The sequence below is a fragment of the Narcine bancroftii genome, chromosome 5 (assembly GCF_036971445.1).
Source record: "Narcine bancroftii isolate sNarBan1 chromosome 5, sNarBan1.hap1, whole genome shotgun sequence".
NCBI classification, from domain to species: domain Eukaryota; kingdom Metazoa; phylum Chordata; class Chondrichthyes; order Torpediniformes; family Narcinidae; genus Narcine; species Narcine bancroftii.
In genome coordinates this window covers 85,486,058-85,503,135 of record NC_091473.1, presented here as the reverse complement: position 1 = coordinate 85,503,135, position 17,078 = coordinate 85,486,058, and the positions used below count along the sequence as shown (strand labels likewise).

General features: G+C 38.4%; 1 protein-coding gene across 4 annotated transcripts; it reads right to left on the bottom strand.

The window, feature by feature from the left end:
* Nucleotides 1-3,254: 3,254 nt before the first annotated feature.
* Nucleotides 3,255-16,338, bottom strand: LOC138763660 (toll-like receptor 2). 4 transcript variants are annotated; one of them, XM_069938189.1, is made up of 3 exons: nucleotides 16,219-16,338; nucleotides 5,950-6,963; nucleotides 3,255-4,716 (listed from the first exon to the last, which is right to left on the bottom strand). In XM_069938189.1, the coding sequence occupies exons 2-3, from the start codon at nucleotides 6,883-6,885 to the stop codon at nucleotides 4,483-4,485; spliced, it is 1,170 nt and encodes a 389-aa protein (XP_069794290.1). In that variant the 5' UTR covers nucleotides 6,886-6,963; nucleotides 16,219-16,338; the 3' UTR covers nucleotides 3,255-4,482. The 4 variants fall into 4 exon arrangements, with proteins under 4 accessions (XP_069794290.1, XP_069794288.1, XP_069794289.1 ...); XM_069938190.1 differs by lacking the exon at nucleotides 3,255-4,716 and adding an exon at nucleotides 4,871-4,942; XM_069938187.1 differs by having other exon boundaries at nucleotides 3,255-6,963.
* Nucleotides 16,339-17,078: the final 740 nt, after the last annotated feature.

The window sequence follows — 17,078 nt, the reverse complement described above, 5'->3', positions numbered from 1 at the left end:
TTAATGCAGTTAGATGGAATTTGACTATTACTTACAAACCTTGTGAGATTAATGATGAGTTTTATTCATTTTATAAGAAATTGTATACTTCTGAGGAAAAACAGGAGAACGGTTCAATTGACTTTTTTTAATCGGTTGAAATTACGGGTATTAGGAGAAGAAGACATATCAGAGCTGGAGGCTCCTTTTACTGATTTGGAAATTAAATCGGCTATGTTGGAAATGCCGAGTGGAAAATCACCTGGTGATGATGGGTTTTCGGTTGAATTTTATAAGGTATTTTATGATGATTTATCTAGTGTTTGGAGATGTGTTACGACAGATTAAGGAACATTATGATTTACCTGAATCATACTCTTGTGCCTTAATTACTGTAATTCCTAAGAAGGATAGAGACCCGTTAAAGGTGTCTTCATATAGACCAATTTCTTTGTTGAATGTAGACTATAAAATAATAGCTAAAGTATTAGCGAATCGATTGACTAAATTTTTACCTAAGTTGATACATGTTGATCAAACAGGTTTTATAAAGAATAGATATGCTTCAGATAATGTTCTTTGAGTAATTAGTTTGATTAATAAACACCAACAGTGCTCCGACCATCCAATGGTGATATCTCTTGATGCAGAAAAGGCTTTTGATGGAGTTGAGTGAAACTTTTTATTTAAAGTTTTAGAGAAATTTAACTTTGGTCCTTCTTGGTTGGATTAAAGCTTTATACAATAAACCAATAGCCAGGGTATTGACAAATGGTCAGATCTCAGAACCTTTTAGATTAACTCGTTCAACTCGACAAGGTTGCCCTTTGTCTCCACCTTTGTTTCCATTAGTAATTGAACCTTTAGCACAGTTGATAAGACAAAATATACAGATACAAGGTATGAAAGTTTGAGATGAGGAGTATTTGCTGATGATGTACTGGTGTATTTAACAAACCCAGCTCAGTCACTTTTACATTTGAAGGAATGTTTAATACAATATGGATCTTTGTCTGGATATAAAGTTAATTGGGGAAAAAAGTGAAATTTTACCGATAGGTGAAGGAGATTATTCAATTTATAAGAATATTATTAATTTGAAATGGACTGATCGAATTAAATATTTGGGTATAAATGTGGATGTTGATTATCAATCTTTATATAAATTAAATTATGTACTGTTAATGAAAAAGATTAAAGCTGATTTAATTAAGTGGAAGGATCTTCCTATAAATTTAATTGGAAGAGTAAATACAATTAAAATGAATATTTTTCCACGTATACAATATTTGTTTCAATCAATTCCATTTTTTTTGAGATTTAAATAAAATGGTTAGGGAATTTTTATGGAAAGGTAAATTTCCAAGAGTAGCTTTGAATAAGATAACCTGGAAATATGCATCAGGGGGATTATGCTTACCACATTTTCAAAATTATTATGAGGCAGCTCAATTTAAATTTATTAGTTTATTAATGGACTTGGAATGGCCCCCTAGTTGGGCTAAAATTGAGATGGCAAATATTTCTGAATTTGAAACACATCAATTTTTGTTTCAGTGGAATTTAAATTTATTACAAAAATATAATGTGCCTATACTAAAACATTTAATGAAGTTATGGATGAGGAAAAATAGAATGATAGGTTCTAAAGGTAAATTACTGACTTTAACACCGCTTTATAATAACCAACTTATTCCTTTTTCAATGTATAATCAATGCTTATTACATTGGAAATCTAAAGGTATAAAAACTTGGGGGATTGTTTTAAAGAAGTTCAATTTTTATCTTTTAATCAAATGATGGAAGATTTTGGTATTAATGAGAATTCTTTATTTGTTTATTATCAACTTCGATCTCTAGTAAAACAAATATTTGGTAGAAACATGATTTTACCTGATTTGACTAAATTTGAATCTTTTCTTGTGACTGCACCAAAGAAGGGATACATTTCATTGATGTACCAAATATTACAGGGAAGTATGGAAAAAAAAGGATGGGATAGATCTAAGATTAAATGGGAAAAGGATATTAATTTTATTTTTTCCGAGGATGACTGGTTAGATATTTGTCATGATAGTGTTACTAGATTGATAAATGTTCATTATGCAATGGTTAATTATAATTTTTTTACATCAATTGTATTTAACACCTGAAAAGTTTTAAAAAATATGGTTTTAGTGAATCAGATTCTTGTTTTAGGTGCGGTAATTCGGTTGGAACTTTTTTTCATGCTGTTTGGTTATGTGTACCTATACAATCTTTTTGGAAAGCAATTCAGTTGTTTTTGGAACATTTGTATAAGATTAAAATACTTTTAGATCCGACAATATTTTTGTTGGGTAAGTTGAAGCCTTTGAAAGATTTGGGATCAGATAAATTTCAGATTGCTTTTGTATATTTAGCTTTATCTGTAGCGAAAAAATGTATAGCAAGTACATGGAAAAATGCTAATGTGATTGATATTAATAGATGGCATAATGAGATAAAAACTTGTTTGGTAATGGAAAAAATTACATATGTTTTACATGATAATTATTCTTTTTTTCTTAATAAGTGGCCTTTATATTTAGCATATTTACATTTAGATTTATCTTGATTAGATTTTAGTAAATATATTTTGATTTTCTTTTTTCTTTGGCTCTCCTAAAGAGAGCTGACTGAGAGGGGGCAGGGGGGTTTCTTTTTTTATTTAGGAAATTTTTTTTATCGTTCATAATAAGTATTTTTCTTATTGTATGTAATAATTTTGATGAACAAATAAATAAAGTTATTAAAAAAAATAGAATGTCAATTTCGAGATTTGCTTGGCAGGACATGTTGCTTATAAACATTGAAGCATTACAGATATGATGCCTTCAAGTTCAGGAAAAACAAACTCATTGCTTTTCTGTACATGTCAAGATTCTGATGACATACAACTATTGTAGGCAATGTGTGGAAGTATGTGGTAGTGATAACGTGATCACAGGATGTAATTCCACACTAATGCTGACATGGCAATGGACTGTTGCCTGAAACAGGTAGCCTTGTTTCTTAATTTCTTTTAGAAATATTTGAATGAGGTTATTTCATTGAATAGAATTTTATGAACAGATTAACAGCACATTTCCACAGTGTCAATGTCTTTTGCAAAGATGAATATGTTGAAAAGTGACTTGAATTTCCATCTGTTGAACAATTAAATCCAACTACTTTTTCACCATTTTTAAAGACAACTTACATAGGGAAAAATAAACATTTATTGTGTATTTTTTAAACATAAATAAGTGTAACATTTTTTCATTTCCAACATTTAATTTCTATATCATTTGTTACAATTATCACTGTACATTTACCACATTGTGCAGAGAATTAAGCACAAATATTAATTGGGCAAAGTAACCATTTTTAATCTAAGTCCTTGCCTTTTTCTGAATTTTTTGCATGCTAATCATTGTCAATCAACATCACTTTTTGAAGAGGTTACCAAGTATATATTCCCTTCAGTAATACCTTTGGCAAGGTTTCAGAAGATTAGGAGGCCATAGATACAGGACAATTTAGTAAACTCTATCCAAAATTGTCAAAATGCTGATGGTAAAGCGATGTGACTAGTAGTATCCCAGAATATTGGTGCTAGGACCTTACCTGTTAGTAATATTCACAAATGATATTGATGCAAGAGGAATGATATGGATGTCGGAGGTATGATCAGTAAGTTTGCAGATGATATGAAGATTGGTGGAGTTGTGGATAGTATGAATAGTCTACAGAGTGCCAACAAATTATTAGTGAAATGGGTGTTGGACTTCAATCCAGATAAATTTTGGGAGTACTAATCAGGCTAGGGCATGTGTCAAGAATGGTATGGTCTTAAATAACACTGATGTCTAAAGGAACCTTGGAGTGCAAGTCCAGAGATCTGTGAAGATGGCAGCGTAGGAAGATCAAGTGTTTAGGAAGGCACATTAATCGAGGCATTGAATACAAAAGCAGGAAGATTATGTTCCACCTTTATAAAATTTGATTTGGCCTGAACTGGAGACTAAATGCTGATTAGGGGACCACAATATCAGAAAGATGTGATAGCGCTTGAGAGAGTGCAGCGGAGAATGACCAGGATGTTGTTGGGGATGAAGAGAGACTAAAAAATTAGGTCTGCTTTCCCTGGACCAGAGGAGGTTAAGAGAGGATATGACTGAGGGATATAAAATTCTGAGGAGTATAGATATTAGAGGAAGGAAACAAGAGGAAGTATATTTAGGATAAGAAATTCAGAGAGGATATGAGTGATGAATTCTTATAGTGTACTGTCCAAAAGACTAGTGGAAGCTGTATTGCTGACAGCATTTAAGAAGTTTCTTGATGAGCACTTGAGTTGCTTTGGAACAGAAAGGTTTGTGTCAAGTTCTATGAGGTGGGATTAATATGGGTGAGTGCTGACCCAAAGTGAGGATGTCGTGGGCCATGTGACCTCTTTGCCTATTGTACTACTATTACTATATCTCTATGATATTCATGGATCTAATTGGCCCCCTTTATGCTCTCTTCCAGAATGCAGCAGGAATGGAAATCCAAATTCAGCACAGCTTTCAACCTTTTCCAAAAGAAGCCCTGTTGAAACTCATTCTGAGGCCACTCCAGGTAGGTGTTTTTATTCATCAGCTTCCTCAGTTTGCAAAATCGATCTGGAATAGAATTCTTTGGAATAGGTTCTAATAGGAGCAGGATAAGACTGTCCTTTTTATCATCAAATACCTGTTGGTGGGCAAAGAAAAATTCATAGTGACACCATTCACTTTGCACAAAGTTTTTTGACAGGATAAAAATAGTTTTGTAGCTTTTTGATATGCAGTTAATGATATTGGTAATGATTGGCTTTCCAGGTTTGAAATCTCTTTCATGAATGCAAATGCGATAAGGAGGCTCGTTGTTCTCTAGCTGTACCAGCAATTTGTTCTTCACCCACCAAGCGTCGTGTTCACTGTATGAAATAAAAGCATTGAACTGATAATGTTTTTGAACCTGGCTGACATTTAGGCTTCTTTTAGCCTTGAGCCAAAGCCAGAGTGTGCGTACGTACCAGGTTACATTATATTTTATACACAGTATAACACACACTGCCACTAAAATCGCTACAGATGCCATAAATATTCCAATAAATAAGGGGATGTTGCACTCAATGGGAGAAAATTTCAGATATTTGATAACTTGACCCCTGAATTTTTGTGGGCTGTCACACTGATACTGGTCTGGCCAATCAATAATTTTTGCATCTGTTTGTTGAACATAATTGGAGAACGACTGAATTGTGCAAAAACATTCAAAGGGATTATGGCTCAGTTTGAGCTCTGTTAGATCTAAGGACTGCAATGAGGCTATGTTTACATCGGTTATTTTATTGTAATCAATGTGCAAGGTTTTCAGTGAGTGATCTGCTGCAATCTCGGGGAAAGAGACAATGGCATTTCCAGTCAAAAAAATTTCATGGAGATTTTCCAGTCTTTTGAGGTTTGGAACAGTGGTAATGGAATTATAACTCAAATCTATAAATTCCAATGATGCCGGCAAGCAGTCAAAAACATTTCCTTCCAGGATGTTATGTGATAAATCTATATGTTTCACTGTTTGAAGCCATGTACAAGTCTGTCCCTTGGGCAGGAATAGACTATTATGACTAACACATAAATGAGACAAATTTTTCAATTTAGCTGTCAATCTACTAAGACTTTGTAAATTTTTGAATTGGTTCTTGTTTAGAATGAGGACATTAAGATTGGGGAAAGGAACTAAACATGTTTGAGGAATGAAGGTAGAGCCATGAAGTAAGTTGGAAGAAAAGTCCAAATATTTTAGATGAGTCATACCTTCTGATACCTGACATGGGACATAGAACACGCTCCCCTTTATTATGGTCAACTCAAGTAGTGGTGTAAATATATCAAGTAAATAATCAAGTGAGTAAAACTGGTAGAAATTTGGATTACCTACGTCAATTATAGAAACTTTACGCACATTAATCTTCTCTGCGGATACGGTTTGTATATTCCATCTGCCAATGCCATTCAGTTTAATAGTGCTCAAGTACAATTCTTCCATGTTTGAACCCAAAACACTGTTAAAGAGATGAGCAGTCGAAGAATCATCAGTGGTAATATTCTGTACAATTAATGATAAGATATTTGATTTTTTCAAAGGGAAGAACAGATCTATATCTTTACCATATTTGACAAAATCAGTGTTTAGGATTTGCAATGTGGTGGTTGTCATTGGAATATCCTTGAAAATATTAATCAATAGTTGTGGTTGCTGCCCAAACTGTAAATCTAAAGAAAGCTTCTCCATACTTTGCAGGACTTTGAGCGTTCCCGGTTCATATGTCTGCAGTTCTCCAGTAATCAAGTACATCTCCTGAAGTGGGATTCCACGAAGGGGAAATAAGGAGCTAGAATTCAGGGAAGATAACCAAGTATTTCCAAAACGTAAAGTGTGCAGTTTCTGCAGCTTGCTGATCTTTGCCCCAAGGTTGGCTGTTTTGAATCTGTTGTTGGTGATATCCAGGTGTGTTAATGATTGTAGATGGTTAAATGGCAAGGCTGAAATAACACGAAGAAAATTATTTGAAAGATCCAGATACTGTAGTTCTCTATTCTTTGCGAATGATTCGGGTTCTATTTCAGAGATCTGATTGAACTGAAGAAACAGAATTTTCAGCTTGGTAAGACTTTGGAAGTTCTGTTGTTGAATTATTTTGATATTGTTGTGGGAGAGATCCAATTGCTCTATATCAGACCCCAGGATACAAGGAACAAGTGGATATCCAATTCCTGAACAATTCACTAAAAAGGTTTCCATTGTCTTTGATGTTACACAACCAGCAGGTGTGAAAAGATAAGTTAATACCACAATTGCCCCCAACAGGGCCATCTTAGTCTTGATGTCTGTAAGGAAAATTCTGTTTCCAAATTTCAAATCTTTAATCTTCCAGTTGCCATCTTGAAAGTTCTATTAAAGGAATAAATTCGATAATAAAAATATTACTAATGTGACTACACAAGTATTCAAAGTGTGACAGATTATGTTGTGTTTGTATTCTATATGGATATGATTTTGGGAGATAAATTGGAGCAGGTTTTTTAGTGTAGGTCACATACAAATACTTTAAAACTGATCTTATTTAAAATACTGGATTAATCATCCTTTGGAATGTTGCAGGGGCATTTTTCATGCCAAAAGGTAACACATACTTATATAAACCAGATGGAGTTACAAAAGCTGAAATATTCTTTCCTCTTTCAGTTAGAGGCACACACCAGTAGAAATCCAACTTAGTAAGAAATTTAGCTTTCCTGATTTTATCAATACAATCATCTATTCTTGGAATAGGATAGGCATCTGTTTTAGTTACTGAATTAACCTTCCTGTAATCTGTGTAGAACTGAACAGTTCCATCTGGTTTCGGTACCAGAATACAAGGAGAACTCCAATCTGGGTTCGAAGGTCTAATAATATAATTTTTCAACATATATTCAAGCTTCATATCAATGATTTTACTCTTCTAAATGTTTATTCTATATGAGTATTGTTTTATGGTTCTTGCTTCTCCCATGTCCACATCATGATAAATCACTGATGTCCTTTTTGGCACATCAGGAAACAAATTTATATATTTCAAAATTAATTCTTTCAACTGCATCTGTTCTTCTGACTTAAGATGGCATAACTTTTGCTCTAAATTTTAGACAGGCACGCAAGAACCATACAGATGCTTATATTGATGACTTGGTCACAAAAGGTGACACATGGGAAGAACATCTATGGGAATTGGACAAATTGTTTGCAAGATTATTCAAAGCAAATTTAACTGTTAATTTAGCAAAAAGTCGATTTGCAAATGCTACTGTAACATACTTAGATCCTGTAGTTGGTCATGGCAAAGTTGCACCTATTCAAGCTAAGGTGAATGCAATTTCTGAGTTTCCTATTCCCAATGGCAAGAAAGCAGTGAGAAGTTTTTAGGAATGGCAGGATATTATAGGAAATTTTGCTGAGGTTACTCTTCCTTTTACCAATCTTTTGAAGAAAGGGAAGAAATTTGTGTGGACTAAATTTTGTCTGACAGCTTTTGAAAAGTTAAAGTAGATGCTATGCTATTACCATGTGTTAAAATCTCCTTATTTTGACAAACCATTTTCTTTAGCAATGGATGCCATTGAGCGAGCAGCAGGTGCAATTTTATTACAAAAACGTAATGAAATAGACCATCCAGTTGCCTACTTTTCAAAAAATTTCAATGTACATCAAAGGAAATATTCCACTATTTGCTCTGCAGAATTTTGAAGTACATCTCGATACCTCTCATGAACCAATTGTGATATTTACTGATTACAATCCTCTGGTCTTTTTGAATAAAATGAAGAATAGAAACAGAAGATTGTTAAACTGGAGTTTAATATTGCAAGAATATAATCTCCAAATTAACCATATCAGAGGTACAAATAATGTGATTATTATCAGATGTCAAGATGTTAAAATTGATCATGTATAAAAATATATACTCTCAACATTGGATTACCTTATTGTAACTCTCAACATTGGATTACCTTATTGTAACATGATTTTGGGAAATAAATTGGGGTAGATTTTTTAGTGTAGGTCACATACAAACATTTTAAAACAGATCTTATTTAAAATATTAGAGCTCTTCTCATGCTAGACAGGCCAGCTCCAAGAGCCTTTGCAAAAGCTTTGGAGAGTGCCCAAGAGACTTCACTAATGGATTGTTTTTTTTACAAAAAGGCAACAGATGAAGGATCTCGTCGGAGCCGCAGGCTGTCTGGGGGTGCAGCTTGCTGTTCTAAGAGAGTCATGTGGTTTTTGCAAGCAGCGAGATTTGAACTGCGTGCGTGCGTGCGGGCGGGCGTGCGGGCGTGCGGTTCTGTAGTGCTACAGTTAGCAGCAACAGCTGGGTCTGGAACAGGGCAAGCTTGTCAAAACTCCAGTTTGCAAACAGGTTGTGAGTTCTTAGTTCAGCCTGGTCAAAGCCCTTGTGGTCCATACAAGAGGAAAGGACTGGTTACCTAATGTTTCATTTGAAATAAGGGAAACAAAAAGGAGCTCTGTGGTGACCTGAAAGAAAGAGGTTATCATCTGGAATATCCCAAGGGGGCAAGTTTCTTCAGCAAGACACTGATGTGGCTGATTAAAAGGGATCAGTTTGTGTCCAGGAACAACAAATCTCTCTCTGAAAACCAACAAGAACCTTCCTGAGTGGTAACCATTTACCTTTCAAGCACCAAAGCCTGATGAACATCATAAAGCTGCACTCCCAGACAGCCTACGGCTCTGAACTACTCCTCTGGTCTCTTTCAACTGTTGCTTTTCAAAACAACATTCCATTAATGAAGTCTCTTGGGCACTTCCCAAAGTTTTTGCAAAGGCCCCAGGAGTCACCCTGCTGGCTTGAGCAGAGCTCCAGTATTTTAAATGAGATCTGTATGTGGCCTACAGTAAAAAACCTGCCCCAATTTATCTCCCAAAATTATATCCATATACAATACAAACACAACATAATCTGTCATAGTGGGTTTCGACAAGGTGTTAGTTTCCTCTCACGCTCCATAAACATATGGGGTTTGTAGATTAATCGGTGTATTTGGGTGGTGCAGCTTGTGGGCTGGAAGGGCCTGTTATCTCTAAATTTTGTAAAAGTCATCATTTCTAGAGTATGAAGGAATAAATGGTAATCTCATTGAAGCTTAATATTCTGAGGGGTCTTGACAAGTTGGGAAGATCGTTCCCTGAGTTTATGTCCAGGAACAGCCATGATCCTTTAAATGTGAGGCTATGTTGAAAAGACCTTGTGTGTGCAACTAACTGTTGGTATTTCTTATCTCCCTAGAGCAGAGATTATATTAATTCATCTTGAATGTATGAATTTAAGTGCAATTGCACATATCAAATAAATTGAAATTGTCTCCAAAAATGTACATGGGTTGACGAGAGGGAAATGCGAAAGCCTTGTATTATATTCCATATAATTAATCATAAAAGCCTATTTACATTGCAGAGTTCACATTAAAAGTGCCGCAAACTTTGCAGGTTGCAGGGAAGGCATAACTGGAGGGAAGTGGTGGGGTACGTTGGTTAAAGTTTTAAATGCTGGAACTGAGTATGCCTCTCATGTAAGTTATAAGTAATCTGATAATGTAAGGTCTTCTGGTGGCATGTTAGCACTGATTCTTTCTCCTGCTGCAAGAGATGTATGCTTTACCCCTCCCATATAACCGTTTATAGCACGGAAACAGGCCATGTCGACCCTTCAATTCTGTACCGGTTCACTTGAACAACTCCACTAGCTCCTCCGCAAACTCCTGAAGAAGTAGAGGCTTTCTTCATGATGCCATTGGTGTGTTGGTTCCTGGAAAGATCTTCTGAGATAGTGCCTCCCAAGAACCTACATTTGCTCATCCTCTCCACCTCTGATCCCCCATTGATCAATGGATTGTTTACCTCTGGCTTTACTTTCTTGAAGTCAACAATCAGCTCCTTGGTTTTAGTGACATTCAGTCACCATTCAATCAGATGCCAGGGAGTATTAAAATGGGAAGTGAAAAATGGAGCCCCTGCTTCCTCAGACTGAAGTGCATTACAGTTTTTCAGAGTACTGGCTGTATTAGGGTAAATGAGATTAAATTCAAGGAATTTGTGATTGCCTTGAATGAATGATGTGACAGTGTCCACCATTTCATGGTTTCATTGAACAAGGTGGAAGATGCAGGAATTCCTGACATAAAAGGGTGAGAGGTTCTATTTGCATTATAATTTCATGTTCACTCTAAATATACCATTGTGCTAGCACTCAGCAACTTCTGCAATTGTAGTCACCACTTTCTATTCTGCCAGTGGGAGACAGGACTTTTTCAGAGTTCATCTATTTTATTCTACTGTGCTGCCTTTTCTCCTGCTTCTGGCAGTGTATTCTGAACCACAGTACAGTTAACTTCAAAATTAGATTGTATACTGTCTGTTTTTTGGATAGTGTATTGTCCAATTTAGATCTTAACCACAGTAGGCTGGATGTCTTCATGTTGGCATGCCTGATGTTTTCTTGGCATCAGGCATCTATCAAGTGATGCCCTTAACTGGTAACCCTCACTTTTACCCATGCCCACACAGTTGTGCCTCTGTACTTCAATCTAGCCCCATCTTCTCATCAGAATTATTTACATGTCATCTTGGTTTTATTACTCAAAGGGACACCCTACTGAATGGAGAGAAGTGACTGGGAAGTCTCAAAATACCAACCATCTCCTCAAATACCATACCAAAGAAATATGGTTCAATTAAGAGTTGGTGTTTTCCCCAAGCCCCAAATTTATCTTCTGCAAGACTGTTCAATGGGTTGTCAATAGTAATACCCCAGACAACACCATTGGGGTGGAGGCATTGATCTTAGGACTGGAAGCAAATGCACAAGCAGCCTACTTGTGGAATCTTCAGATTACACATTCTGCACACATACCTCAATGAGTACCTTTTTTTCAGGCTCAGGTTTCCAACTCTGTCAGTACTGGAATGCATCATGTACTGCAGGAAGATTTCTGGCTCTGCTTTCATTGCCTGCTCTCTCCATTGAGGTTACAGTCCGCATCAAAGAATCTTTCCAAGTAGATTCCTGCCATGTCTTCCAAGTTGCTGCTTATTACCCAGGCAACATTTCCATTAAAAAAAACCAAATCTCTGCCAAACAGCTTACAAGATATAGTGATTTGCCAATATTGGTGGCTTCCCATGAATTCAGGCAGCCATTGACTCCACTTGTGACTAAAAAGGTCTGCCTCAGAACACAGACTTTTTTTATAAACAGGAAAGGTTTACATATGGTTATATGCTCTCTCAAACTGCAGTTGATTGTGAATTACATGATGAATTACCTCATGGTGAATGTCATGTCTCCAAAAAACAATCATTCATCTGGAGGAATCTGTACTGCTTGATGTTTTCAGCAGCCAGGGTACCAAGAAGGCCTAGTCATAACAAATGTTTTGCTTTGTCATGAAAGAAAGAGGAGACCAGAGGTTGTGCACTTCTAGATTGGAAGTTCAGGTAAATTGCTGCTTCACTTGAAGTGCTGGATCTTGGGAAGGGAAATTGTAAATGGCAGCTGTTTCATCTTCTGTGATTGCAAGAAAGATTCTGTGAGAGGCTGAGTGGTTCTTGGTGGAGATGGAAGGAGAGGTGTTCCTTCAGTACGTCAGAAGGTAGAGAAGTGTTGGGTAATGACATTACATTGCAAGTGGTGGAAAGTACAGGTGATATGTTGAATATGGAGACTGGTGGAAGATTAGGAAAGGAGAGTCTTATTCTTTTTCTGGGTGGGAGAAGGGGGAGCAAGAGCAGAACTATGGCCAAAGGAACCCAAATAGTTGAAGGCCTTTTTAATTACGGTATAATGGAGGGAAATCCCTAGTTTAAAGAAATAGGACAAGCTTAGATGGGCACATTGCCTGGCATGGACAAGTTGGGTCAAAGGGTCTATTTTCACGCTGTATCATACTCTGACTCAAAGAGGAAGACAACTCTGTAACACTGGTGTTGTAGGCATCAACATCAGATCAGGTGCAATGGGAATGGAGAAACTAGGAAAGGAGATGCAGGGCGGGAGGAGGTGCAGTGAGGATGATTATGGGAATTTGGGGTATCTTATTTCTATATGTTACAAACTCTGAGATGAGAATGGTGTTTCTTGAGAAAGGGAAGGAGTCAGATCTGCAGCATGTGGAAATGAGAGCAGGCTGGAAACAGAAAATATTTTGCAGTATTGAACTGGTGCAGGAAGCAACAGCAATAATTTGTCATCGATATTGGAAAAAGAGACAAGGGAAGGGGTTTGAGTAGTAATGAAACAAGATTTGAGTGATACATAAACGTCTGCAGGCACTGTGATTATAGTAAAAGCAGAGAAATGCTGAAGGACTTCAGCTGGTCTTACAGTGTCCATAGGAAGTAAAGATGTACTTCGAGGAAAGGCTCAGGCCTGAAACTTTGTTATTATATCTTTTTCTCCTATGAACACAGTGAGATCTGCTGAGTTCTTCCAGCATTTCTATGTTTTTAGATGAAGCAAGATCTGATCCACAGAAGGAGAATAATGGTTTGGCATGGAGGCTTCTCCACTGTAATGTTCTATGGTTCTAAATGAAAGGAGCCATGGGTACATTGTGATCCAAGCATTGGCACTTATCTTATTTCATCACAAAGATGCTTGTACAACTCAAGGCAAAACAGGGAGTGATCACCAACTCATGCTATTATCACCATCGGCCTGACCCAAAACATTAGCGTCAACTGAAGTGTTGCTACAAAACATCAATATCAATGCTCTTAATGAGGTAGTTCATCTTGGACAACATCTCACAGACGACCTGTCCACTCTCTGCCTGCAGAAACCACAACTTCATGTGAAGGCCATCATAATTAGCACATTGGAAGCGATTATGTATCAGGAAGATCCAGGACTGGTTTGATGAGAATGAAAAGGAGAGTGAGGAAGTGGTTAACCACAAATATTAGGTGTAACTGAATTGGCAGTTCATCAGGTTAAAGAAAACCTTTCTACAGACACTTAAAGGCAAAGATTCAGCAAAAAATGATCGACCTAATAGACATAGTGGATGGAGGGAAAAGGTTCAGCACCTTCTAATCATTATTTTAATGAGTTCTTCAGTGCTGCAGAAACCATTTAAGGCCCAAATTTGCAAGGTTCCATCCCAATGAGAGCCAAGAAAGAGTTGAAGTCATTAGGGACAGAGAGGCCTCATCCTCTAGAAGATTCGCACAAGGATTAATTGAACTTAATGGCATCTTGGTTCCATCACACAGCAACCTATTCCAGCTAGCCTTGTCACTGTTAAGTATCAACAAAGTCACGTCACAAACGACATTAACAAAACCAGGAGCAGAGGGTCACAAAATCCATCCTCTTCTTGTCAATAACTTTGATAGGGACGATATCCCAGAGGATAGCAGGGTTGTTTTAATGATGCCAAATTCAAGAAAGTAGACAAGTCCATTTGTGCAACTATTTGTGTCCACCAGTCACATTGCAACAGAAAAGCGGTCACCAGAGTTTTCCTCGACAGCCTCCTCCCAGTGATCGCTTCACAAATCAATGTGTACATTCTGCCTGTCCAGAGATTCTGTCTGTCTGGAGGCATAGTGGACATGATATTCACCATGTGACATCTTGAGGAATACAGGGAGCAGCACTAGCTACTTCACATGACTTTTTAAAAAAAATCACATCAATCAGGAGGGACTGTGGAACTCCTTCCTTAAATTCAACTGCTTATAAAAAAAATAATTCCTCTTTTACACTTGCACGCTCCAGCACAACATACAAGCCATGAAATTTACCATCAGGCCTTCAACAGAGAAAATCTCAATGAAGATGGGTCAAATAAGGCTGCATTGTTGTCCAGGTACTTTTATCTGCCTTTCTTGCTGCAATGTTGCACCTCACCTCACCTCCACTAAATTTCCTGTGTGGCTGGAGCTAAATTTCAGAACTAATCAGAAACAGATCAATTTACTATGCACATTCCCCCAAATCTCAGAGGTTGAGATGTGACTGCATGCTATACTTATGTTTGTATATTCTCTCATGTGAAAAACCATCCTGGCTTTGTTCACTGAAGCAATACAAAAAGATGGATCTTGCATGCAGCATCAAAAAGATGAAGATCCAGTGATCCTGCCTCCACAACATGACAGTGTCCTCCAACAGTGAAATTTCACCCAAGACCCTGAAAAAATGTGGGGACTACATCTTAGTTAAGGTAGATATTTACAATGAATTTCACAGCTTCCATCTGCCAGCACACCCTCTGAAGAAAAATCGATTTGCCCTTTCAGACCTCAGACCTGACACAACACTCAGAATCTACAAGGCAGCAGTGATTCCAGCTCTCGCAAGAGCTTCTAATACCCAGAATACTGACAGTAGGCATCTGGAAGCACTGGAAAAATGCCACCAATGCTTCTTGTGCAAAATCTTCCCAATTTCGGGGGACAAGTGAACAATGCCATTCTCCTCCCCTGGGACAACATTCCTAGTAACATTATTGGTCACTTTGTTTCCATGCAGACACTTTTCCAAGCAGTCCTGGGAAGAGATCACAAACAAGGATTCAAGGATATACTCAAAGCCTCCTTTAAAGAAATGGGGAATCCCTATTGACTCCTGGAGACAGGTGGTTCATATCCACTCAAGTTAGAGATTTGGTCCTGGATTGGGAGGTACAGAGATTGGAAGTGTTCTGAGCATCGGTTGAGGATGGATAGACAACAGACTCGCCAAGGCAAATAGCGCCTTTGGAAGACTACACAAAAGAGTCTGGAAAAACAACCAACTGAAAAACCTCACAAAGATAAGCATATACAGAGCCATTGTCATACCCACACTCCTGTTCGGCTCCGAATCATGGGTCCTCTACCGGCATCACCTACGGCTCCTAGAATGCTTCCACCAGCGTTGTCTCCGCTCCATCCTCAACATTCATTGGAGCGCCTTCATCCCTAACATCAAAGTACTCGAGATGGCAGAGGCCGACAGCATTGAGTCCACGCTGCTGAAGATCCAGCTGCGCTGGGTGGGTCATGTCTCCAGAATGGAGGACCATCGCCTTCCCAAGATCGTGTTATATGGCGAGCTCTCCACTGGCCACCGTGACAGAGGTGCACCAAAGAAGAGGTACAAGGACTGCCTAAAGAAATCTCTTGGTGCCTGCCACATTGACCACCGCCAGTGGGCTGATATCGCCTCAAACCGTACATCTTGGCGCCTCACAGTTCGGCGGGCAGCAACCTCCTTTGAAGAAGACTGCAGAGCCCACCTCACTGACAAAAGACAAAGGAGGAAAAACCCAACTCCCAACCCCAACCAACCAATTTTCCCCTGCAACCGTTTCGTCCGCGAAGCCAAGCCAAAGAAAAGAAGGGAGGTACACATCTCAGGAACCTGCAGATGGTCATTGTAAAGGGCGAAAGGAGCCACCTCACTACTTAGACACCCACCTAACAGGCACCCACTGACTCATTGATAGAAGAGTCCATTGTTCCTTCGATGGCCTCATCGGAACAAAGAAAAGCTGAATGGAACCAGTCATCCTCCTTACTGCCAGACTGCTGAGGAACTGGGAGAAGCTATTTAATACTTGCTTTACAATTAACCACAAGAAGAATTAAACAGACACAGACCTTCCTGCGATGGCTGATACTTCTCTGCAATCCTGTTGATATCTATTTCCTTGACAGAATCTGAAGCAGAAGTACTGCTTTTCTGCTGGGCAAAGTTCAGGTGGATCCACCCGACTCACTCTTTATTGTACATTTTGGAGAAAAGCCCGGGGTTTCATCATACCACAACACACCTTTTGTGTTTTTTTTTAACTTCAAACTGGTTTCCCAACATTTGCTGTGTGCTTTTTTTCCTCTCCCTTTGTGATGAATCACCTAGTTCCAGATAGTGGTGGATTAACTACCACTTGGGGCCCCTAGGGTCGGTGTCATGGGGAAAGGCTTTCACGGCTTTCTCTCTCTCTCTCTCTCTGTTGTGCTTGCCACAGATTGTTGGTTGGTTTAGTGGGATTTTTCCAGACTCCATAATCAAATTGGTGTGTTGTGGTGGTAAATTTAATTTTGGAAGAAAATAGGGAGGGGAAATGACTTTTAATTAGTTGTAGTTCCAGGGTGGGAACCTCATCCAGCTCTAGCCTTAGGGGCTGTTGAGGGAGCTGGAGCAGGGCAGAATCTTGGACTGAGCGGTTGGCACTGAAAAGAGATTGGAAGTGTTCTGACCATCGGTTGAGGATGGAGATCTTGTCGCTGAGGAGGACTTTGCCGTCTGAGCTGCGCAGCGGGCTTTGGGCTTGGGGTGAGGGGCCGTACACAGCCTTTAGAGCCTCGTAGAAACCCCTGAAGTCGCCAATGTCCGCGCTGAGCTGGGTTCGTTTGGCGAGGCTAGTCCACCACTCATTTTGGATCTCCCGGAGTTTGCGCTGAAGATGGCTGCATGCGCGACGGAAGGCTTGTTTCTTCTCTGGACAGGACGGCTTTGT